The sequence below is a fragment of the Anolis carolinensis genome, chromosome 3 (genome assembly GCF_035594765.1).
Source record: "Anolis carolinensis isolate JA03-04 chromosome 3, rAnoCar3.1.pri, whole genome shotgun sequence".
NCBI lineage: Eukaryota > Metazoa > Chordata > Lepidosauria > Squamata > Dactyloidae > Anolis > Anolis carolinensis.
The window spans coordinates 35,374,122-35,400,111 of NC_085843.1; the positions used below are offsets into that span (position 1 = coordinate 35,374,122).

The 25,990-nt window shown below is 38.3% G+C and overlaps 1 protein-coding gene across 3 annotated transcripts in view; it reads right to left on the reverse strand.

The window, feature by feature from the left end:
* dclk1 (doublecortin like kinase 1) overlaps positions 1-25,990 on the reverse strand; it is a 268,527-nt gene that overhangs the window by 76,535 nt on the left and 166,002 nt on the right. For all 3 annotated transcript variants that reach the window (XM_062974717.1, XM_062974718.1, XM_062974721.1), the window contains exon 5: positions 7,795-7,911. In XM_062974717.1, coding sequence (XP_062830787.1) covers positions 7,795-7,911 — 117 coding nt within the window. The remainder of the gene's footprint in view (positions 1-7,794; positions 7,912-25,990) is intronic.

Below are 25,990 nucleotides of genomic sequence, written 5' to 3' on the forward strand. Positions count from 1 at the left end.
TGCATAGGACACCACTGCCATCACATTTTCCCTGAACTCATCAACACAGGGAAAAGGGGATGGATTGTGCCAGTGTCACTGCCATTATTCTTTCCAGTTGGCCACATAGCTCTATATGACCCTGTTATTCTGGACACCCCATTTAGACATCGACATCATCATCATCATCATCATCATCATCATCATCATCATCATTATTTATACCATGCTTTTTCTCTCCACACACACAAAAAAAAAACTCAAAGTGGCTCACAATAAAATTAATGCAAGACAATACAGAGCTCATACTAAACTCTGTGGCCAGTTAGGAGTGGTAATGGTGACATGAAGAGTGAGGTGATGGTCCAGCAGAGTCAATGTAGCTTTGGCCTGTCTGGACTGTGCTGGGTGCATGTGTGGATACCTCTGGGGTATGTCCAAAGATTTCTTCTCTGAACTGGCCACAAATTTACCAGCCAGTGTAGACCTGCTCTAGGAAAGATGATATTCATAGAGTTTCACCAAAGAAAACAATCCTTGGCAAAGAGAAAAGTGTAATCCAGCCTTGCTTCCTTATGGCAGGTCTTTTCAACCTTCGGCCCTCCAGGTGTTTGTGCCTCCAACTCCTAGAGCCCTAGCTAGCTCATTCAATGACCAGGAAGTCCAAAATCCCAACAGGGCCATAGATTGAAGAGGCCTGTATCCCAAAATCCTCCATCCAACCATATGATATTGCCATTTCCCTAGAAACTATGGGCAAGGATGCAATCCTTAACTTACTGGGTCCTTGTAGGCAAGAAGGCTTACTTTCACTGGGTGAGATCATGATTTTTCATATTTTGGAAGCTTCCAAAGAAAACTTCATGGTACAAAGTCCCGTCCTGCCCCCCAATACGGTACTTTAAATCACTTTCCAGCCACCTGCAACTTCCAAGGTGATGCACAGCAAAGAAATACATTCTATGAAAGCAGACTGAAACATTTTTTAAAGCCATGCTGTTAAAGCAACGAACTCTAAAGCCAACCCTAAAATAGGGTTACCTTATTTTGAAATGCGAATAAGTCTACTTCAAACCACCAATTGCTATGACAACTCTCACTTTAAAATACCCTTATTATATAAGCTGTGATAATTGCTGCTAGAAATATTTCAAACCCTGGCACTGTATTTCAGTAATTCAAATTGTTTATTTAGCAATATTTAAGAATTCAAACAATGGATCTGCTACAAAAGAATTTTCAACACCTAGCTAATTCTAAAATGAAATGTGCTCAAAATATTGCAAATTTGCTATGAAGCACATTGATACATGAAACTCCTGCATGTGTACAAATAAGAAGAACAACCTGTCTCATTCTGGTGCATTTTGTTCTTCCTCATGACACTGACTGGCCCAAGCATGCCATTATACAGATCTTATAGGCCTGACTACACCAGAGTCTTTCCTTTCTTCCTTCTTTGCCACTTCTGACAGTCACTGCATCTGGAAACAGGTGTGCTATTCAATAACCTTCACAGGACTGAAGCTTACAGGTTTGGGCATTTTCCTCACCTTATTTTAACCTAGCATGCTTTTCTTCCTCTTCTCCATACTTCACCTTGCCCACTTCCTCCAGTCTGTGTTCGGTAAAAAAAACAAAAACTCAGACGTTTTAAAAATCAAAATGTTAGTTCTGAAAGAGGGCATGATCTAGAAACGGAGAGCCTATGGAAATCAACCTAAACCTAAGCAGCAGAGGTTCTGCAGAACAATGCAGTCATGGTTGTTTAGAATTACAGAATCACAGAATTGGATGAGACCACAAGGATCATCCACTCCATCCCTCTGGCACTGTCAAATTGCTCCTGACAGATGACCATCCAGTCTCTGCTTCAAACCCACAATTCATGGGAACTCCTGGAATCTGAGCTCTTTATTCATCCAAAAAGCAAACAAAGGTCCCAGCCCTGACTAGTACCATTCATAAGTCTATGGCAAATTGTAAGAGGCAGAATAAACACAAAGGTGTTGATTTTTTTATGGGGTTTATAACATTTTAAAAATCAAAATATAGTGCAAACAGAGGGTGATATGAAGGTGAAATGTGACAGTCCCAACATTAATCTTCCCTAGGTTTAAGGTGCAACCACTTATCCATCGTAGATAGTAATGGATGTAATACAGTGACACCTTAGCCTTCACAGTGGGGCACAGAAGTAATATTTTTTAGAATGTAATTTTATAATAGTATAATCTTGCCAGATTTTGCAACAAGTAATGGCAGTGCTTTGCACTTAAATCTGATTGTTTGTTAGTTGCTGCTGGTAGAAAGAAGAACATTTTGTACTCTACAAAACATTCGTGCTTGGTTGATGTTGCTTATTTACTCAAATTGTTTGCCAGACATAACAAAGACACAGAATTGGAAGAACACTGGGAAGAAAAAGTCAAATGTCTTTAAGAGAATTACTGTAAAAGAATTTTTAGAAACACAACAATAAAAATCACACAATTATCACCTTACATGATACATAAGTGACTTGTAGCTAATTATGTATCTTAAGAATATTTTGCATTATAGTTTTCCCTGCACGTTATTATACCAGTAGATTTACATGTATACAATATCACATGTATACAATATCAACCACATGAACAGAATATCACACGTATACAATGTCAACATGTATACAATGTTTGTACGGTTCATAGCTCACCCTATGTTGTATCCTGACTGGTTGTGTTCATGTTGATAGATCCTATTGTAGACACACTACGAATGATAGACCATGTGCTGTTAAGGATTGGATTTATGAGTACCTCCAAGCATAAAATCTCACTGTCCTTAGAAAACTATTATCTGGGCTGAGCTCTCTGAAGAATTTTCAATAGATTATGCACACATATGTCAAAGTCAAGGTCCTTGGGCCAAATCTGGGCCACCATGCCATTTTTGTGGCCTTCTAGATGCTGGACCATGAACCCCGAATTCCTCATAATTAGACATGATAACTTTTCTGTTTAATCAGGATACTGGGGTTTGAATTTAAATACAAGGCTTGTGGATATCATGTCTGACTTTAAAATGTCCGTTATCATTTTCCCAACCTCAGAGCCACAAGTGCTGTTGGATTGCAATTCCTGTTATCCCCAGTTCACATGGCGGATAATCAAAAGTGATGGAAGTTGTCATTTAATAATATCTGGGGACCCAAATTGGCTAAAAACAAAAGAGCACTGACCACTATGCAAAACAATTATAATTGGCCTGCTGTATCCACAGATTTTCTGTCCATGGATTCAACAACCTTTTGAAGGCAACCATAAAACTAGTGTGGCCTACAATGAAAATGAATCCAATACCCCTGGATTATGGGGACTCTGAATTCTTCCCTGACTGGGATTCAAATACAAGATAAAGAAATATTCCCAAAACCATCTACACTGACTGTAGTTATAATTTTTATGCCAGAGTTCCCTGAGACCTGAAAATTATTTCAGTGGTCCTCCAGGTAAAAAGTTTGGAAAAGGCTGGATTAGACAATCCTGTTCCAGGTGGATAAATAGTCCAGAAAGAATGAAGTAACCTCCTTCCTTCCTGAAGATCCCATGTAAAAACTAAAACTTCTGAGAAACCCTTGGGGGCAAATTTGAAGCAGAGGAAGATAGTCCTGGCTGTGTAGGTGAAATACAGTGAGATCTAGGCCACTGTCTAGTCTAAGGCAGTTACCTAATCTCCCTACTTTTGTACCAACCCACAGTTATTTAGCAGCCTGTCAAAGACATGTCAGATTTCCAAATACTTTTTGCACATGCTAGCAGCAGCAGCAGTGACACGAAACTGTAAGTGAACATTTGATATAATCATTTAAAACAATCCTCTTCCCTACATCAGCTATAACAGTTTCTGAGTCCTTAAGTGATTGAACATACCAAGAAACTAATGGAAATAACTCTACTACCACAACAAAGTGGTTCGGCTGGGACCTAATCTCCATGGAAGACAGCAAAGCAAACAAACATGAACAATAGCTTTAACACAAGCTGCTTGTAATATTATTCCAGATTCCTAGAACCTTCTGTTTTAATATTCTCAAAAATTCCTGAAGTGATTTAAATCCTGATACAGAAGAGACATAAGAACATGCACAGAAGCTTCCCTCTAGTGCATTTTAATGTTATGTGGGATACTGTTTACAATTATGCAAAATCACTGTTGCTCAGATGTGTTGTAGAAGTAATTCGCCAGTGAATATACCCAAATGGCTCTTCAGCCCCATAGGGAACTTTTAGAAGAATTGCAAGTTCGCATTAAGCATATAACCTGATGTCAATCTTACATTCAAGCTTCGAAATGGCCTGGGAATCACATGGTCCTCTAGGTGTTGTTGAACTGTAACTCCCAACAACCCTAGCTTGCACAAGTAGCACTGAATGGCAGTTCAAAACATCTGAACGGCTGTGTGATTCCTACCCTTAATTTACACACTAACTGATATATCTGGCCTCTATAAACTGAATGCTAAAGATGTTGCATAGGAAATACTTGTGAGGGTTTTGGGTCTCAAGAAAAAACCCTAAAATGACTTCCATTACTGCCTTCAGAAGTTCCTTCCTATAGCTAATGTTTCATTATGACTTTGCCACGTGATCACACCATTTTGCTAGAGACTTATTCTCTCTTTCTATTTCCAGGGTTAGAGGCTATCTGATAATCACACCAGGACAATTTGATAACTCCACCTTCCTCTCTATTTCTCTACCAGAAATGACTATCCAGTATCCACCCCTTCTCCATCTTTTGTATTTTTGGACAAGTAAGAAATGCTCCTAATTGCTACTAGAATGGCAAAGGCTCAGCTGTATTGTTTTGCCTGTATCGGAGTGTGACATTTTACTAGGATTACCTTGTTAGCCTTAAATTGGACACTAAGGAGAAATCTAATAATCTCCTCCAACTCTTTTAACATAAGCAATTTGTTTTTGCTCGTATTTTATTATCCAAATAGGTTGTATAACTCAAGCTCAGCATAGTTCAACAAATATGAAAAAGTTAACATTCAAAGTACTTGCAGTACTAAAATTCCTCGGCTACAGAACACACAGCACTATTTTGGGTCCCACCAACAGCTCATGACTAAATCCCGTTGAAAGTAATGGGAGTGACTAATTTGTATAATTGGTTTCAGTGGGATTTAGCTTTGATATCTTTGGATCAAGGCCAGAGAGTGATTTGCAATACCACCCAATCTACAGCACTTTATCTCCCTATGGTTGTTTTTCACTGATAAACTGAAATAGCAAAAGTAAATCAACTATTAATAGCTAGACTCTTTAATCAGTGATTAAAATCTATGCTGAACATTTAAATATATGTAAATTTATTCATCAATGTACATTAAGAATATGAGCACACTAGCAATGAACATAATGTACTACGTGACCATTTACATTTAACAGTCTACATATTGCTCAGAGATAAAAAAAAAAATCAGGGAAAGTGACTAAATAAAATCAGGACTAATCTTGTCATGGTACTACAAGAAGGAAGCAGCAGCCTGTGAAATTAACAATATTTTAGTCCAAAGCTAGAAAAGAGGAGCACACCACTTTAGTTTGGGTTTTGTGTGTTTTGGTGGGAGTTTTTTGGCCTCAGGTTAAAAAATGCCTACAACAAACATCTATAGACTATATTTGTAAGAATAATGTGCTTGAAAAAATATTTTATCATGCTTTGGCTGGGATTGTGTATGTAGCTGACAGAGCTCAATGATCTCATAAAACAATTCTGCCAGGCTTCATTGTGATCCTGCACAAGGCAGCATTTCTAGGGTCAGGACATATAAGTCAGAGACGGATATTATGCCAGAACATTGACCGGCTGCAGTTTGGCAGTGATTTACATGCAAAAGGAGAAACCTCTATTCCAAGATTCTCATCTATTCTCAAACTCACAAACTCTTGATCACAGAGTCATGCTGGAGATCATAAAAGTCCCCGGAGAAGTGTCCTCTTGAGTAAAAAAAATAGTGATCTTATGCTCTTAACCCCAGTGAGGGCCACCTGAATAGTGCAATAATAAACTTTCATAGCAACACTCTTGGGATTTGCAGTTTAGAGAGGTGTGTTTTGAATTTTCAGCCAGAGCTGTGGTACTTTTCCAAACCCTACAGAATGTAGCTGTGGAAATTAAAGTGGAATCATGTTGTGATAACTGTACAGTCTGAAAGGCTTCATTAAAGACACAGACTACAAAGCAAAATATAGTCTTGTTGCTGCAACGGTGGCCACAGGGTGCCCTTGCAACTTAGAGAAGGGAAGGGGATCATTGCCTCCTTTCTTTCTTCCCCTCTCCAAGTCTATAACATTGGCAATTATGCCAAGTGATGACCAGAAGTTCTCCCGATTCATGGCTGTCGCTGCAGAGACAATAATACGCCACAGGTAAAGGTCGCCATCCAGTGGGGCTGAACTGGGTTCGGCCCAACTGGATAGTTGAAGCTCCATTCCATGGGATGAAGATGGGGAGCTCTAGGGCTGGTCACGAGTCTCGCCACTCCAGATTAGCTCAGCATTAAATGGCATGCGTAGATGGGCACTATTACTCTGTTCAGATGTCACAATAAGCCAGAATTCTGAAGCAGATGAGTTCACTGTGGGAAATGCCACATTGCTGATGCATACTGTTTGATTGTTCCCAAGGCTAAGGGAGCTGGGAACAAACATCATGGCAAACAGATGATTCTTATATGATGCTTCATTTTTTGTTTATATTGAGTAAGGATGTAAAGAAAACACATTAATATACACAATCTTATAAAATAAAAGGCACCTACATATTCTTGCCAACAAAAAGAACAGTACCAGGAATCTTCACATTACAAGATTTTGTTTGGGAAAATTCACTTGTGTAAAAAAATACACATCTTGTTTTTGCACAGAAAACATATTTTAGTCCAAACAACAATATTTTTGCATCAGAAAAGCCATATTTTGCATTATGCCTATGCAAAAAATTGCCTTTATACAGGAAACACATTTTCAAAAATGTTGTTTGGATAGAAAATCCACATATTTTGCATAAACAAATTTCCCTAAACAAGTCCCAAAGTAGAAATTATATCTGAAAACTGTAGAGAAGGAACTCCTAAAATTATTAATTCTTGCATGTGGAAACAAAATTAAGCAATGAGTTACCTGATATATACTCATGTATAAATCAAAGCCATGTATAAGTTAAGGGTAGATTTGGAGTAAAAAATATGGATTTTCATATGATATGCGGACAAGTCAAAGGTCATTCCATGGAGAAGGGAAAGAACAGTGGTGTCTCATGAGGCTAGTTGCCCCTGGCTGTCACCATTTTCCCACCCACATATTCAAAAGAGGACAGGAGTTTGGCTGCAAATTTTGATTAACATTTCTAGACTTATACATGAGGACATACAGTATTATTATTATTATTATTATTATTATTATTATTATTATTATTATTATTAAACTTTATTTGTATCTCGCTCCCGATCCCCCCACAGGGACTCTGAGTACAAGCATAGTATTAAGGCATAGTATTTTCAGTATGTATCCTAGCTGGGGAAGAAAGATGTAACTAACATTATGCACAAATTTCTCAATTTAGAGACAGCTTCTGTGTCTTCAGTTGGTTAAGTAGAAGGTGGAACTTCAGTGGATGTTGCTTGTCAATGAGCTAAGTAACAAGCAACACAATATCAACTAAGGTGAAGCAGTAAAGTTGTTTATGGAGTTTAACCAAGTAAGGCCTTTGAAAGCTCATCTTCAATTATTTTTAAAAACTTATATTGAACTATTTTACCTGAGCTGGTGGATGCTGGAGATTTGCTGCGTCTAGATGGGCCAGGGCTCTTGGTAGCACTCCTACGTGGTGTCGAAGCTATTTTGGTATAGGAGGTGGATTTCACTACTCGACATTCTGAAAGACAAATATATATGTAATTAGTAAACAGTGAACAGCAGTGCATTTTTATAATAGTGATGCACGGTCGAAAGCTATATAACATATGACTTACTCTCCAGAAGAGAATTAAATATTGTTAGTTAACACAAAACACATAGAAAGATATGGATCTAGATCAGTGGTTCTCAACCTGGGATCCCCAGACATTTTTGGCCTTCAACTCCCAGAAATCCTAACAGCTGATAAACTGGCTGAGATTTCTAGGAGTTGTAGGCCAAAAACATCTGGGGACCCCAGGTTGAGAACCACTGATCTAGATCCATATTTTTCTATGATAGTATGATTGAGTTTAGTCATATTATAAAGTGTAGAGCACTCTATATTATAATGTCTATTGTATACAACCTTGGGTCCTGTATTTGCAGAAAGACAGGGTGTGACTCAAATAAATAAAAATTAAATAAACAGACTTATATATACTAGGTCCAGGCCATCATTCTGCATTGTAATCACACTGCAATACAAACATGTTTGTCTTAAAGGATGTAGCAGAAGTCTCTTTCTTAAGCTACATAAGGTAATAACAGGTCTCTGCCATGTCAGTCATAAAAGGTTTTGAGGACAGTGAAGCAGGTTTGATTTTCCTACATAATCCTCTGGTTTAGCCGCAGCTCACAATAAAGCAAACAGAATTCATCAGGAACAGAGGAAAACTGCTCAGACATCAGTAAAATCAATGTAGAGGAAGAACTACTTTATCACCTGAGACCAAGCCAAAATGTTGGAATTTATATATGCACATACAACTCTAAATTATCCTTGTCAAATTATTTCTGGGCTAAATTTTAAGGAAACCAAGTATCCACAAGAGTCAATAAATTCTGCTGACAACGCAACCTGAAATAACCAAATAAGTCAAACAAAATCTGAAACGGTAAAACATTTACTTAGTAAAATCAATTGCAGCAGGAAGTTATATGTTCACCTGTGCTGTAGAATCAATCCAGTTTGACACCACTTTAATTGCCATGGCTCAATGCTATGGAGTGTGGCGAAGAGCAAACCATAGACGACCTATTACAATGCAGTCTGAGCCCTGCCACATGCACAATGGAGAACCTTCTAATAGCAACACCAGAGGCAATCCAAGTGGCTGGCTACTGGTCAAAGGACATTTAGTATAATGCCAAGTTTTTAACTGTGTTTATGTTTTTAAATATTTTACAACTGTACCCTTAGTCTGCTTCTGATATGATAAATAAAAATGCTATGGAATCTTGAAGCTTGTAGTTTTATAAGGTCTTTAGCCAAAGGTCTCTCTAAGACTGCAAGTATCTCAGAAAGCTGCACATCCAATGATGTGAAGGTGCCACTGGCCTATATGAGAGAATCTGGTTGTTTGGGTTTATTAGATAAACTGACAGAAGTCTTACATTCAATTTTGCATTTAATACCTCCTTGGAGGGCATCTCTTCTTGATGGCTGCCATTATGAATCATTCCCTCCAGTTGGCCCCAATGAGTAAGAATTCTGTTTAGTGGAGGACATCTCCAAGGGAGAAACCAAGGGAGCTCTCAGCACCCAGTTGCTGAATCAGGCACTTACCCATGTGTATCTCCAAAACCCAAGGTCTTTACTCAGACTGTTCAGTAACACCCACACACATATGAATCAATAAGCATAAACTTATCACAATCATATCAAGATATAGTTTGTTCTTTATCTACAGTTCTAAGTCACTGTAAGTTAGCTTCAGAAAGCTGACTTTTTTATTCTAAGGGCAACTGTCATACTGTTCTCCTGATGAGGATACTTACACCTGTCTAGAGCCAAACTGACTCCCCCTGCATTACTGATCTAAAATCAACCCTATTTTCATTCCAGGGGGGCATTTTGATCAAGTATGTAATGACCAGATGAGCCCTTTGTTAAAAACCAGCAGAACTCTCTGTTCTGTGCTGAAAAAGGTAGAGCTTCTTGAAAAGCTGAACTTAGAATATTGATCAACAGATATAAAGTGGTATCCACTGGGGTTTGGTTCCAGGTCCCCCAATGGATACCAAGATCCATGGATGATCAAATCCAATGGTATACAGTGGCATCATAAAATGGCATCTCTTCCATCAAAAGGCAAAATCAAATTTCCTTTTTTGATTTTAAAAATGAATATTTTCAAACATGTCTCTGGCTGCCGATGCTGTGAGTAAGTGCTTATTTTCCCCCTCATATCAAATTTTCAAAGCAAAATTAACCCCCCCCCCCCAATTTCAACATGGTGTGATTTTTTCAAGCACCTCCAAAAATTGTATGTATTTAACACAGTTTTCTCTTATATACACATTTTGCACGTCATTGCCTACACTCGCGCACACATTACATATTACATTACAAACCTTTTTAGAAGTTTATTTTTATATGTAATCTCTCCCAACATATGCATATTTATGTATATATATAAAAGACAGGAGATAAGCATAACTAAAATATGCAAAAACTAAAGAACAACTGCATTTCTCTTTGTGGTCATAGTCTGGCAAAAGTGAATTGGGTTAATACGTATTAAAATGCAAATGATATTTTGCTCCGGTTCTTTAATCACAATCAGCCAGGGACTGTCCTATAAAAATGTAATGACATTACAAAGTCATGTAGCTAGATTAAGCATAATGCCAAATTAGTAACTATTCAGACAATTCTTGGCAGAGTATGGATGTATTTTGAAGTGCAGTGGGACCTCCCAATCTGTGAGCTCCTGATTTGGATTTCAACTGACCACAAATTTCCATGGCTCCTACCTAAAATAGTAGCAACATGTATGTGGACACGTTGACGCAGAAACATGCACTCTGCTGCCATTTAATAATATGGGATACAACCATCCACCTTTTTGCCATCCAAATCCCAGAACCAAATTTCCATGGATCCAGAAGGTCCATTGTAAATGGCATTTGGTAGAGACTTGTACTGTCAATAAAATTATTGTTGTTTTCAGACTTCTGAAGAATACTTAGTGGAAACATTCAACTATAAACATCCTATGTTGTCTTAACAGTGAACTGCAGTCATAGAGGTTCATGGAAGTCAGACGAAAAATATTCTACACCAATACTAGTCTCAATTTTTGACTGGTTATTTTTCTGTAAGCAAAATAGCATTATCTAGACAGAAGTAAAAATGAACAGTTTAATAAAGACCCAAATAACTTTAAAAGAAAATATCCCGAAAAATAAATTCACATCCTAGTGAAGACTGGATGTGGTTAATCACCCCAGAATGCTGATTTTTGGATGGAGGAGAACCATGAAAATCAAGTGGGCAGGGATGGATGAATCCGTTTCTGTTTTTATAACATGACCTTTCTATAGCACACATTTGTTCCATCCGATTTCTGAGTTAATTTGAGAATTTTTGGTGACAAGTCCATGGGAAAATCCATTCAAAAATGTATCTTGCTGCATCTAATCTACATATATTTTAATGCAGGGATAAGAATAAATTCATAGTGTTATCACATCCAGATTCCTACATGGATACAACAAATATCAATCACTGTATCATTAATCAACTGATATTATTGTTGGAATAGATAAATAGCAGCTGGAATATATAACGCCTGACTCTCACCTTTTTTTCTTATGTAAAAATGTCTTGGATTAAAGGAGTTCTGTGTCCCTTTGTTAATTACACGATTCACTAACTTTCAAAAAAGATTCCTTTATGGAAACTAAAAAGGCATTTCCCTACAAAATATAAAAATGAACCTTAGTGTGAATTCAACGCCAATTTATTTAACAGCATGTAAAAAGGAAATGAAACCATAATCAATTTCATGATTTTTTAAATAAACTAGACTGTAGTTGACCTTACTTATCAATGGGTTCTGCATCCTGGGATTCAATAAACCATGGCATGTGTGTGTGTGGATTCCAAAAAGCAAAACTTTGAGTTGCTAACCATTTTCTGTTAAGGACACTATTGTACTATGTTGTTGTACATGAGACTCAAGTATCCTCTGTGATTTTTGATACTTACAAGAGGTCTGAAGAACAAGCCCTATGAGGAACTGCTTAAAGAACTGGACATGTTTAACCTACAGAAGAGGAGGCTGAGAGGAGACATGATAGCCATGTATAAATATGTCAGGGGAGGTCATAGGGAGGAGGGAGAAAGCTTGTTTTCTGCTGCCCTGGAGACTAGGACTCAGAACAATGGCTTCAAACGGAGGAAAGGAGATTCCACCTGAACATTAAGAAGAACTTCCTCACTGTGAGAGCTGTTCAGCAGTGGAACTCTCTGCCCCGGAATGCAGTGGAGGCTCCTTCTTTGGCGGCTTTTAAGCAGAGGCTGGATGGCCATCTGTCAGGGGTGCTTTGATTGCAATTTTCCTGCTTCTTGGCAGGGGGTTGGATTGGATGGCCCACAAGGTCTCTTCCAACTCTATTATTCTAAATTCCAGCATGTACTGTGGGCCTACTGTACATTGGCTCAACAGGCTTAAAGGACTAGCTGGAAAAACTCACGTTGGATCTATGCTGCCATATAATCCAGTTCAAACTGCACTATATGGCAGTCAGGCCCGTAGCCAGGATTTTTATTTGGGGGGGGGGGGGGGAGGGGGGCTGAGTCTGAGTGGGAGAGGATCTACCCTAGCCAACCTTTTGTATTGTTATCCCAATACCCCCATGCATATGGAATATATTGAGCATGGTGATCAGATCATGATATCAATAAACATAACAGTTTAAATAATAAATGTAAGGCCTTCTTGCGTACCACCCTGAGAATTTCGGGGTGGGTGGGGCTGAAGCCCCGCAAGCCCCCCCCCCCCCCCCAGCTACATGCCTGATGGCAGTGTATATCCAGTCTCAGTTCTCAGTCCTTTGGAGAGCTGCTGCCCTGAAGGATAAGACACCTGACCTGGTATATGGCAGCATCTTGTCTTACTAGGATTATCAGAAAATGATGGACTAGAGAACACTTGGAATAATTGGTTTCCTCTGTATCTAAGCAATAACACTCTCAGATCTGTTTCTGTCAAATCTTGCCTCACTTTGATCTTCAGCCTGCTGTCCTCCTCTTATAGATCTGTTATCATACTCTCCACTCCTCCCACGTGGCTCAGCAGACTACAGTTTTTCCATGGCTTTGATTCATCCTATAATTTGTTATTGATCAGGGCTTAGATTTGCAGACCACTCTGGCTTCCCATTCAGCATTAGTGCTTTTCCTAAAGCCACCCCCTTTGCAGTTCCTACATGATTTCTGCCTGGCTTCACTTCTGACATACCTGACATCAGGGCAATTAAACAAGTTCAACTTTAGAGAACTATTCAAAAACAAAGTCAAAAGTCTGTGTGAAGTTGCTCCGGGGCACACACACAGAACTGTTGTACTTAATGCTGTAGTTCTGCTATTCAAGAATGCAAAAGGAAAGAGTTTATAACACAAAACGTTTCACAGAAAGAAATGGAAACAATGAGAAGGAAAAATAGTCAATGTCCAATCAGAACTGTAAATAAAAAGTAACATTTCAAATTGATGCCTCACAGTGGTGAATGTGTGAAATTATAGTATTGCCTAATATTATACTGGAATGAACATGAAAAATACAAAAAAAGACAACTAATGGAGAGATGGCAAGACATAATGTGGTGTATGTGCTAGCATAAAACAATGAAAGGAGTAGAAGCATTCTACCTATATGTAATTATCTGTGATCAAGTTGATTTGTCTTGTAGTGAGAGGCCTCCAAGACTGCCCTGCTCAGGTTTTATTTGATTGAATCAACCCACCTGTAAGTGTGGTCTTCCTCTTTTCTTACTATCTTCCATTTTACTATTAACATATTTTCTAATGAGCCATGAAATTTCTTGATATATCCAAAGTATGACAGCCTCAGTTTAGGGTTTCATTTGCTTTGACACTCTTTTTAGCAGCTTATGATACTTGTAGAAATCTTCTTGCAAATTACATCTTGAATAAGTTGCTCATCTTTCCGTCACTGTCTGGAAATTGTCACTGTCTATGGAAATGGGAAATACTTTGCCTGGATTATTCTGGTGTAAGAATTTACAAATTATGTTTATACTTGAGGATCTCATCTAGTTCCTTCATAGCTGCAATTCCAAGCCCTAGGGTGCCGTGTAGACTGTAGAATTAATGCAGTTTGACACCACTTTGATTGCCATGACTCAATGCTCTGGAATCATGGGAGTGGTGGTTTTGTGAGCCCCTTAGCCTTTTCTGTTGGAGCGCTGGTGCATAATTTTGAGCCATTACAGTTAAAGTGGTGTCGACTGAATTAAATCTACAGAGTAAATCCAGTCTTGGTCTTTTGATTTCTTGACAGTAGTTTCCATTTTGATTAACAACTGAGCCAAGACATAGAAAATGTTTAACTATTTCAAAGTCTTTATTATCCACTTTAAAGTTAGGCAAATAATCTATCGCCATTATTTTTTGCCTTCTTAATATTAAACTATAACTCTGCTTTTGCAAATTCTTCTGTAATTTCCATTAAGAGTGGTTCCATGTAATATAGTGTTGTATACATATCTTAATTCATTAATTTTCATTCCTCCAATGTCATGCCTGCTTCTGATGAGTCTAATCCAGCTTCCAGTATGATATATTCAAAATATAAATTAAAGAGATAAAATGCAATGTTGCCAATTTTGTTTCTTCGTATTGTGTCCGTATCAGCTGGAGTGTAGGTTACGTATCAGGACAATCAGGTGCCCAGTGCTATGTATGAATAGTCATTTAGAAAGGACAAGAAGAAATCCCAATAAACTTTTCCCCTGCATTGTCCCCATCTGACATATTTCAGTAGTGTAGCTTTCCAATAATAGACCATGTAAAGTAAAGTAAGCAGAATAAAGCTACACTGAAGAAACTGAAGAGGCCTAGCAGATTTGAAGCGTTACTATTCCTTCAGCTTCCTTGAAGTGTGATTTGAATTACCAGTGGAACAAAAATGCTTATTTGTAAACCAGATCAGAACTTGTCACAGAAAATGTGCTCAGTTAAACCCTAATCCTTAACCATCTCCTGCTTTTTGTGTGTGAAGTTGTTTGTGTGGCAGGGATTAATTTTTGGAATCTCCCCAAGGTTATTAAAAAACGATTTCTGAAAGATGGAGACTTTCCCGTCATTTTGAAAACATGTGTACTATAAAGATAAGTCACACAGAGGATCAAAGATGTCCCTGGATGCTGAAAAGTTATTTTATTGAAGGCTTTAGGATACCATCTCTGTTATTGTTCAGATGGCATCAATAATAGGACAGTAATTTTGTAGTTTTCACAGACCCTGAAGGGCAATGAGAAACAATATAGCAATGTATTTCAGTTTTTAGTGGTGAAGAAGGCATTACAAAAGATAGAGCTCCTCACTGCAAAGTTTTAAAAGCATACTTTTAATTAAAATATATTCTCTTGACAAAATTGTGATGTTTCAAGAAATGAGATTGTTTAGGTTAATACCCTATACTATAATCCCTCCATGTGAGCGAGGATTTACATTAATGTAAATTAAGGATTTACAGATTTGATTATATGTGGATATCCTTATTTACTTTCCTTTCAGCTGCTGTCCTATATGTGTCCAAAAATAGTTTCTCTAGTCATTTCTCAGTCCTCCAGTGCCATTCTATGGTCAACTGCAGCAGGTTAACCACTAGCTGCAGTAAATCTTGCCAACCGAAAGGTTGACAGGTCAAAGCCCAGGTCGGGGTGAGCTCCTGGCCTTTAGCCCAGCATATGCCTATCTAGCAGAGTAGATAAATAGGTACCACTTAAAAGCAGGGAGGTAATAAGGCACCTGTAAGGAAATGCTAGAAAAATGCCAGCGATTCAACCAAGGAGGAGGTTTACGAACAAAGCTCTTTGACAGGAAGATGGAGCCACAGCACCCCCGCCCCAATAGCTGGAACCGAACACAAGCCTCCAAGATGCCAAAGTTGGGGAAAGCCTATATACTTCTATATATGTACAATTGTCTGTCTTGTCAATTTATAAATGGCATTGAATGTTTGCCGTATATGTGTGTTATGTGATCCGCCCTGAGTTCCCTTCGGGATGAGAAGGGTGGAATATAAATACTATAAATAAATAAATCAATAAACTTCTGGCAGAACCTGATCACTGAATTGTGTTAGAGGACCTAGAAAGGACTAGAGAAGCATTTTTCCCAGGTTAAAGAATAGTATTCAAGATTTTCTATTCATATTTGCAGTTCAGGGCTGACTGTAGTCCATGAAAAGAAAGCCTGCAGAATAAATGCTATCAATTCACATGTAAAGGTGGGCAACCACAAAGGATAGAGCAAAGGTGCTTCCACCATCTTCAACCTTCCTGGACCTCCATGGCCAGTTTATTCTTTTCAAAACCAAGTATACTTTAATTGTTATTTCCAAATGTGGTAGTTGTGTGGGGAAGAAATCTGCCACTGAAATAGCCTAAACAATAATGATTCATACACTACTAAATGTTTCTAGAGATGTGTTTCACCACTATCTGAACAAATGTTTTCTATCATAATTAAGCTTTTGAGGTCAAGGAGTATTGGGCCCCCCATATGGAACCAAATCACTGGTGGCGATACAAATTCCCTTCTGATTCAGTGTATGCAAAACTATGGAGTTGTAACCAGACATTTGTTCTATTTAATGTAGAACCAATAAAATAAATGCTTACAATGGGTTTTCACCCATTTAAACCAATAATTGATTTCAGTAAGTATATCCAATGATGGCTAAATCTGGATCTAATTCGTGGATAACAGATTATGTATAATATAGTGACTGTTTGAAGCATGGCAGATATTTATGAACTTGTAATTTGCACCTCTCTTCGGCCTTAAGCAATTAAAATAAATTACTCAATTTCTTTTAAGACACCCTCTCCCCAACAACATTCATATAGTCCCATTTTAAAACTGCTAAATTTGAAAGCAAACACTAGCAAAATGACTGCAGATACTGTTAAATGATTCTCTTCATATTCAGGAGATGTCAGATGAGCCTGGAGCTCACTCCAAAATGCAAATAACAAGTTCTATGGTTTGACCTAGAAAAATTATTAATTACAAAGCCAGTGAAAAAATGCTTTGGCAGGCCTTCATATCTCTATGGCTGCAAAGTGTGAATACCTCTTCATAATACAATTGGTGAAATGTTCTTGGATCTGGGAAGCGCTTGAAAGCTGAGGCCTGTGACTCAGGAGCTGGAGGCCCACAGTTGGTCCTGGCTAGCATTCAAAATTAAAGTTCTTTGTGCACTTATGTCCTCCACCTTTAAATAAAATGGAATCTGAGAAAAGTTTATAGTGACCTCAAAGCAAGAAGTCAAATTAGTCAGGTTGCTGTTGCTGGGTTTTTTTTTTCCCAATCATCTGGTGGCCTCACATTCTAAGTATGACTCTGAATTTTTAAAAAACATCATGGAAATTTACTGGTTTGCTAGGGAAAAAGAAATGATAAAATGACTCTCAGCCAACTCTTGTGTCACCTGGCTAATGTAAATCTTAATTAAGTAGTCCTACTTTGAGTGGAAAGGGGGCAAGGCCACTGGCATGTAATTCAAAACAGTCATTCAGGAATTGCAGGACATACAAAAACTTGTAAAACTTGACTGGTTTAAAACCCATAGAATATCTGAGGCAGCATAGTCAATGGTCATGCTGGTTAGGAAATTATTGGCTGAGAGGATTCTGAAGGTTGTAGTCCAACTCCTAGAACATCACAGGTCCTAATGCTGTCACCCACAACACCAGAGGTGCATTCACTTGCTCATCCTCTAATTTTATATGCACTATTTTTGTCAACAATTCTTCTCTACACTCTGCGTTGGACAAACTGGGAAATATCTATGGAAGAAGTTAAATGAACACAAATCTGACATTCCAAATGGTAACACCTGAAGACTAGTTGTAGAGCATTTATAATTCCTCCATGTACAATCTCTAACTTAAAAATTTCTTGAACAAAAAAATTCAAATGTAGTTTATAAAGAGAATCAGTCGCTTCCAACTCTTCGTAACTTCATGGACCAGCCCACGCCAGAGCTCCCTGTTGACCATCACCACTCCCAGTTCCTTCAAGGTCAGGCCAGTTCCTTCAAGGATACCATCCGTCCATCTTGCCCTTGGTTGGCCCCTCTTCCTTTTTCCTTCTATTTCCCCAGCATCATTATTTTCTCCAAGCCTTCCTGTCTTCTCATTATGTGGCCAAAATACTTCACCTTTGCCTCTAGTATCCTTCCCTCCAGTGAGCAGTCGGGTATTATTTCCTGGAGTATGGACTGGTTTGATCTTTTTGAGGTCCAGGGCACTCTGAGAATTTTCCTCCAACACCACAGTTCAAAAGCATTTATTTTCCTTTGCTCAGCCTTCCTTATGGTCCAGCTCTTGCATCCATAGGTTACTACAGGGAATACCATTGCTTTCACTATGCAGACCTTCGTTGCCAGTGTGATGTCTCTATTCTTTACTATTTTATCAATGCTGGCAAATAGCATAGACTGCCAAAAAAATATAAATAGATCGCCCCATCAAGTCTGAATGTTTCTTGGATGACATTATGACTATACTGAAGTTGTCATAGGGTACATCTATATTGACCATTTAATGCAGTTTCAAGTCAGCTGCACTGCATGGTGTTAGACTACAGAAGCCATGAAAGCACACTGTAGCATGTTTAACAGCTTTAAACTGAAGTAAGCAAAGTCAGGGGAAAGTCTAAAATAAGTCCTCAATTTGCACCAGCGCGCTGTAGTGCAAATCACATTACACAGTGAAATAAATCCCACAGAAAGTGAATCACTGTCTGGAACACTTGAAGCACTCTATTGATCCAAATGTGCATTCCGTGTTGTGTGTGTATGTGTGAAAAATGTATTCCCCATGTCTTGCCTATAGTCGCCATTCTGGTTAATAATTGAGCCAAAGTGTAGAAAATCATGGATTATTTTAATGCCTACATTGTCAAGTCATGGATACTGTGGATTCTGGAACTTGTTTGAGGCCAGCATCTGTGGTTTGTATAATCCCCATCTGGGCCTTAAATCAGTTCTAGAGTTTTCAATGAAATCATCCACACAACTACACTGCTTCCTTTTATGCTGGTTTCAAACTGACCTAAGTGTTTAGTGTAGATGTGCCCGTACTTTGGCCATATCACGAGAAGATATGACTCACTAGAAAATACAGTAATACTTGGTAAAGAAGAAGGCAGGCAGTATGAAAAGAAAATGGCTACATTTCATAGAATAAAGCAAGGAAGCAATGGCCCCAAGTCTGCAAAACATGAACAGGGCAGTTGATGAGGAAGGACTCGGAAGTCTCTCATTCATAGAGATGCCATAAGTTGAAGTTGACGTGACTACAATAACAACGAAATGAAATACTGTCCAAATAATTACCTCGTAAGAGGATTGGGAAGGGTCCTTTAGTTTTAAGTCACTTTTAAGAATTGTGTAATGTTATTTCTTAATATGTGCATATGTCTTTGTAACTATAGGAGGAGGGGATTTTTTTAAAAGACCTTTAAACAACAGTCCTACATTGCTCAGTGCTGAGGAAGTTCCTTTGATAATGATCTGTGCAATCTAGTATTGGAAATATCATGTTATAATACCAACATTGATATTAGAGTACTACATTTCAAAACAGAGATGCCTTTTTATAAGAAATACTGGAGCTGAGCTGTAGGGGGAAATCTAGCAAAAGACAGCGTTTCCTTTGAAGTTGACAACCTTCCACAAAATGTGAATGAGTCATCATCAGCAAAGCATGTTATGCCTGGCAGAGCAGTTCACAAATTTATGAGCTACACCAGATATCTTTTTGTGAATTAAATGGGTGCTTTTGCTGCAGGAAGTGATGCTGGGCCAGGAAAATACAATCCTATCTTTTTATTTCACTGTAAAACTAAAAATTCATAGGATTATACTTTGATTTTAACTCATTACTTTAGGTAAAAAAAAACAACCACTTCCTTATGCAATGCAATTACTGATTTATGAACATGGCACTTCCCATCAGTCTTTTTGTTCCAATGGCTATATCCTAAAGTTTCTCTTGAAATAATGCAGAGTAGAGTGGGTGGATTAAAGTTTCAAGGAAATTACAAGCTTGGTTTCCTCAGTCAACATACTGCTGAAAACAACTTGGCACCCTTTAGATATTTTCAGCTCCAGCAGGGCCAATGATCAAGGATTATGGGACTCTACAGAACTATCAACTGTTTACCTTTATTGCATGCTGTTAAAATCTAGTAGAGGGGGGAAAGCATCAAATGATGTTCCTCAGTTCCACTTGTCATCAACTGTCCTTTTAATCTCTGAATTGTTTCAATGAGAATTCCTATCCTGCTTTAGCACAAAAACCATATTGAAAATGACTCATCTGAGAGAGACAGGAGAGTGCTACTATTCGTTATTCCTGATCTCATTGAGAATTTTGACAATATCCTTCATAGTTATCTGGGACTCATAGTCCATGTTAGGAGAAGGGAGAAAATGCTTGAGGTGGTTCCATTCTTTTGTGTATGGTCCACCACTACAAAATAGTACATGAGAAAATACATCTAAGTGTCAATGCCTCTCTAGTTTGAGTCTCCACAAAAGTAAGAGTAATTTCCACTTGCAATGTAAGACGTACAACAGAATGGAGATCCTGTGGTCAATGAACTGATACTCTCAGCCTTTCTCACCATTGAGTATGCTGCTAGAGCTTCCAGGATTTATAGCCTACCAACTTCCTGGAGAGCCAAGACTCCTAACATGATCTACATGAACCTCTGTCACCTGTTGATTTTGAACGCATTATAGTATGCATCTCTACATCTGATTTTCATCTCAATCATATGAGGTGCGCTGAAACAGACTGGATGAGAACCAATAAAACAAGGCTTAAACATGAAAATACAGTTGGTGTAAATGGCTCCTCTGGCTCAATTATTGGTGTTCATCCTATCCTGCACTGCCCTTCACGGAGCAGGTTTATTGCTTGAATGTTGTTATTATTCTTATTATGTTTGTTTATTTATTTGATAAATAATATTTTTTTCATGTCAGGAGCGATTTGAGAAACTGCAAGTCGCTTCTGATGTGAGAGTCTGCAAGAAAGTTGCCCAGGGGGTGCCTGGATGTTTGATGTTTTACAATCCTTGTGGGAGGCTTCTCTCATGTCCGTGCATGCGGAGCTGGAGCTGACAGAGGGAGCTCACCCACTCTTTCTAGTCAGCAGTCCTGCTGGCACAAGGGTTTAACCCACTGCGCCACTGCAATTATCATCATCATCATCATCATCATCATCATCTAGGCAAAATTTGGTATGAGTAAAAGTTGTTCTGCAGGCATGAAAACTGTGTGTGCTACATAGAGGAGCTTTGTTTTCCAATTTTTCATTGAGCACATTCAGAAAACATTTAAAATCCAAAATGAGTATTTTTGTGGTTCATTTGGAAATTGATCTTGCAAACCCATTCAATTAATAGGGATAATTGCCCCTCCAACATGAGTTTGAGAAATTCGAATCAAGCATCTTCTTTCAATGTCTAATGCTTTTAAATTAGCACTTATTGATAAGAATCAATTTTGACGCCAATCTTTACTTTTTAAAAAGCTGTAGTTATAGTGAAAAGTTTCGAGCAAAAAGGGATAGATAAGATACCACGGTCTTCTGTTAAGAGTGCAGCTACTGTTGCTAGGTCTGCAGATAGGCTTTTAAAAAGAATTCTAAAAGGAAAAGGAGCTTTCTCTACAATATAATAGAATAGATGCAACTGCTTATCTGCAAAAGCAAATTTGTTTCATTTGATATATTTTTTGTTCCAAGTGCAGCAGAAGCCGAGGACAGCCATTGCTGGATGATTTAGGAAGATATAATTCTTTTAAAGAGTGTATGAGTTGCTTTTGTCTAGCTGCCAATGTACTGCCAATGGGAAATTTCAGCCAAAACCCCTCCAAAACGAATGACAGACAGTTTAAGAATAAGACATCATTATAATCCACAGCTTCCTCTAATCAATGATTTAATAGGACAGAAGACAATTGCTTTGTTATCAGATGTTATTTCATTTATTCATTTTAATTACTTCATAGCATAAGCATCCCAAAATTTGCTGCAGTGCAGGAGAAAAATGAAAGGAAGGGAACAAAACTATAAAGCAGACTGTGCTAATGCATCTGTTTCCAGATGGGACTCATTGAGCTCCAGCACATAATAAAAGTGGAGAAAGGCCTCTTCTGCAAATGAGTTTCAAAAATCCCCATGATAAAGACAAGCAGAAATAAATAGGCGGTCTTTTAAAAAAAAGCCATATTATGAAGTAAGAGTCTAATTTATCTTCATTACATGCTGAGAGTTTTTATGTCCAAAATCCCCTTGCACTGGATGAACTGCATGTTCAGAAGGGCAGGGGGAAAGGGGGAATTTGACACGTTAACACAATACAACAAACCTCCCACGGCAACTCCAGCTGCCCCATCCTCCCAAAAAGGAAAGCAGTGGGCCAAAGGGTAAATTAATCTTTTTTGTACCACATGGCTACAATCATTTTACAGCTAGTTTCTCTAAATCGGTCACAGCATTCATGGGAGCAAAGGTACACAGAAGGGAGAGATCAGGTAATAGAGTTTTATTTTGTTCTGGGGAGCAAGTCTCACTTTAAAGGGAGAAGTTTGCATTAATTTGAGGATAAAAACAAAATAATATTAAAGGTAAAGGTTTCCCCCTGACATTAAGTCCAGTCAAGTCTGACTCTGGGGGTTGGTGCTTATGTCCATTTCTAAGCCGAAGAGCCGGCATTGTCCGTAGATGCCTCCAAGGTCACGTGGCCAGCATGACTGCATGGGGCGCTGTTAATAATATTAATAGGAGTGATTATGATAATAATAATAATAATAATAATAATAATAATAATAATAATAATAATAATAATATTGTTAATTTGTTAACTGCCTCTCCCTGTGGCTCAACCTGGTTAAAACAGACAAGCAAATACAACACCATTAAAATGAATGTATCAAATTACACAAAATAAAGACCAACACCAATACCAATAAAATGTTGATTAAAATTAACAATCTAAAATTGACTGAGTAGACCTTCTGGAAGTGATAGGTTTTCAGTCATGTCTTGCATTCTAACAATTCATTTAGCTCTGTTGAATCTCTTCCAGCAGGTCATTCCACAGCCTCAGGGCCACCAATGAAAAGGTCCTCTGACTGACGGTTGCCAAACAGGCTCTGGCAGGCTGGACTAGCTGACCCCCAGAGGATCTTGGCATTCTAAAAGGTGGATTGTATGGGAGAAGGCAATCCTGTAGGTAACTTGGACCCAAACCATGTAGGGTTTAAAACACCAAAACAACGCCTTATACTTTTCCAGGAAACTAATTGACAAAAAAAATCACAATCGCTTGAACACAGGGATGCATTTTCTTAATAATTATTACCTTTGTATCCATGGGTTCTGTATCTGTGGATTTAATAATCCACAGTTTGTGTGTGTGTGTGTGTGTGTGTGTATACACACACACACACACACACACACACACACACACAAAGCAAACTTTGATTTTATCATTTAATTTCAGGGACAGCATTTTAATGTGCCACTGAATGTGATGGGATTTGAACATCCACATATTTTGGTACCCACGGGGCCTTAGCACCAAGCCCCAGTAAATATTGAGGGCCCATTGTAATAAGTCTATATTGTTATGTAATTGTTTTTCCTTTTTTACCTGAATGTTAAACTTCTATTTGAATTGTGCTCTCTCTCATACACACACACACACACACACACAAACTTCAAAACTTTGTTATATTAAGAATGCATAGGCATTCACGTTTGCCTGAAAGTGGCTCATTCATAAACTGCCTTGGGGCCCATACTGGAAGAAAATGAAATGAAAGAGGACAGAATGCTATGCAAGAAAATAAATGCCTCAGGAGATTTTGACACTTGCCCCATTTTTTGGGAACATCACAAAGAATATCTGTTTCCTGCTTGCATTGGTAAAGTCCCAGCAGCAGCCTATGCTTTATGAAGAGTGGTAACTGTTGTCTCTGTGTTCAGTAGTAAGTTTCTTTTGTCTTTTTGCAGAAAAAAGCAGGTAGAAATGCCATATTTCAGAGAAATTGGGCACATACTGTTTGTTTATGAACACACTGATCTAGATATATCATTTGTAAGGAGAGATTGATAAGAATCTAGAGCTCTCTATGGTGTGGTTTTTAGTGATAAGCTAAGAGTACAGCAACCTGCCTTATACTGTGTCAGGTAATGTGGTGTGTTTTTAGTGTCAGGAGTGTCTTGAGAAACTGCAATTCCTGACAGAATTGGCAGTCTGCAAGGACGTTGACCAGGGGACACCCAGATGTTTGATGTTTTACCATCCTGTGGAAGGCCACATGGGGAGCTGGAGCTGACAGAAGGGAGCTCACCTCACTCTCCCTGGATTCGAACCGCCGACCTGTTGGTCAGCAATCCTGCCGGCACAAGGGTTTAACCCATTACGCCACTGGGGATTCCTCTGTAGAATTAATTTAGCTTGACACCACTTGAATGGTCACGGCTCAGTTCTATGCAATCCTGGGAACTGTAGTTTTACAAGACATTTAGCTTTCTCTGCGAAAAAGAGCTGGATCCTTACCAAACTACAACTCCAAAGATTCCAGAGCATTAAGCCGTAGCAGTTGAAGTGATATCAAACTGCATTAATTCTACAGTATAGATCAGTGATTCTCAATTTGGGGTCCCCAGATGTTTTTGGCCTTCAACTCCCAGATATCCTAACAGCTGGTAAACTGGCTAGGATTTCTGGAAGTTGTAGGCCAAAAACATCTCGGGACTCCAGGTTGAGAACCACTGGTATAGATGCACGCTTCTAGTCCACTATGGACACCTTTGACTGGAAGCGCTTCAGAGTTTTCAGGTCTCATCTGGAGACTTGGGTTTTACCTGATAATTGCAGCTGATTTCCTTCTTCCTTTTCTTTATTTTGTTCTATTTCACATTTTGCTTTTTCAAAACTCTGGCTTAAAAGGAAGAAATTCTAAGATTGGCTTTCACTTCAATTTTGGCTCATTCCAATGTGTGTATACCAATGCATTGCTAAAACAATGCACACAGAGCGAAAGCAGCCTTAAGCTCAATGCAATGGAAGTAATGACTGCATCCAAATCCATTTTGTATACTGTTTTATCAGCATACACATTCCCTCCTGCTCATCGGCAAAACATCACACAGGAAGAATCCCAATGCAATTATATGCCTCCTCACATCAAGATTACTGACTGCAGTGCCCTTATCCATGCGTTATCAGTAGCACAGTGTTGGAGGAAATGAACAGTGTGATAAACGTCATATCTACAGATTAATATTGGAAAGAGTTTTTTTAAAAAACAATAGGGAAAACAGTGAACGTAACTTAAAATGAAGTCTACTTTGAAAGCAAGGCATGATCAGTCTGTGATTTTTAAAGTTTGGGAAGACATTTTTGGGAAGACTCACAATTCACTTCAGTTTCAAGGGAACAGAATATTCCACCTTGGATATCATTCGGAGAAAGACAAAGTATAAATTCAATAAATAAAATAAATACTCCTTCAGCATTACAAATAAAAACAGAAATCGCTACATTCACCACATTGCTTTCAAAGGCATTTGTGTATGAATGTATGTGCTTTGAGTTATCACTTGCCTTACAATGACATCATGGGTTTCACTGGGATGTTTTTGGCAAGCAATATTTAAAGAAGTTTTGCTATCGCCTACATCTGAATATAGCTTACAGCACATGGTACTTGTTGGTGGTCTTCCATTCAAGTTCTAATCAAGGCTAAACCTGCTTAGGTTCCTAGTTCAGACAGATCTGATACTTTCAGGATCCCTCCTTATCTAGAACTCTCAGGGCTACACTACTTATAGTGAACATATAATCAAAAGCAACAAGCTTACTCGATCCTTTAATAATATCTGTTTGATGGGTTCTGTTTTTTTATTAGGATCCCATCGCCATACAGCCTTCTTGCTCTTCTTTTCATCCCCCAAATTATTGATAATTTCTCTCCTTTCAACTTCTA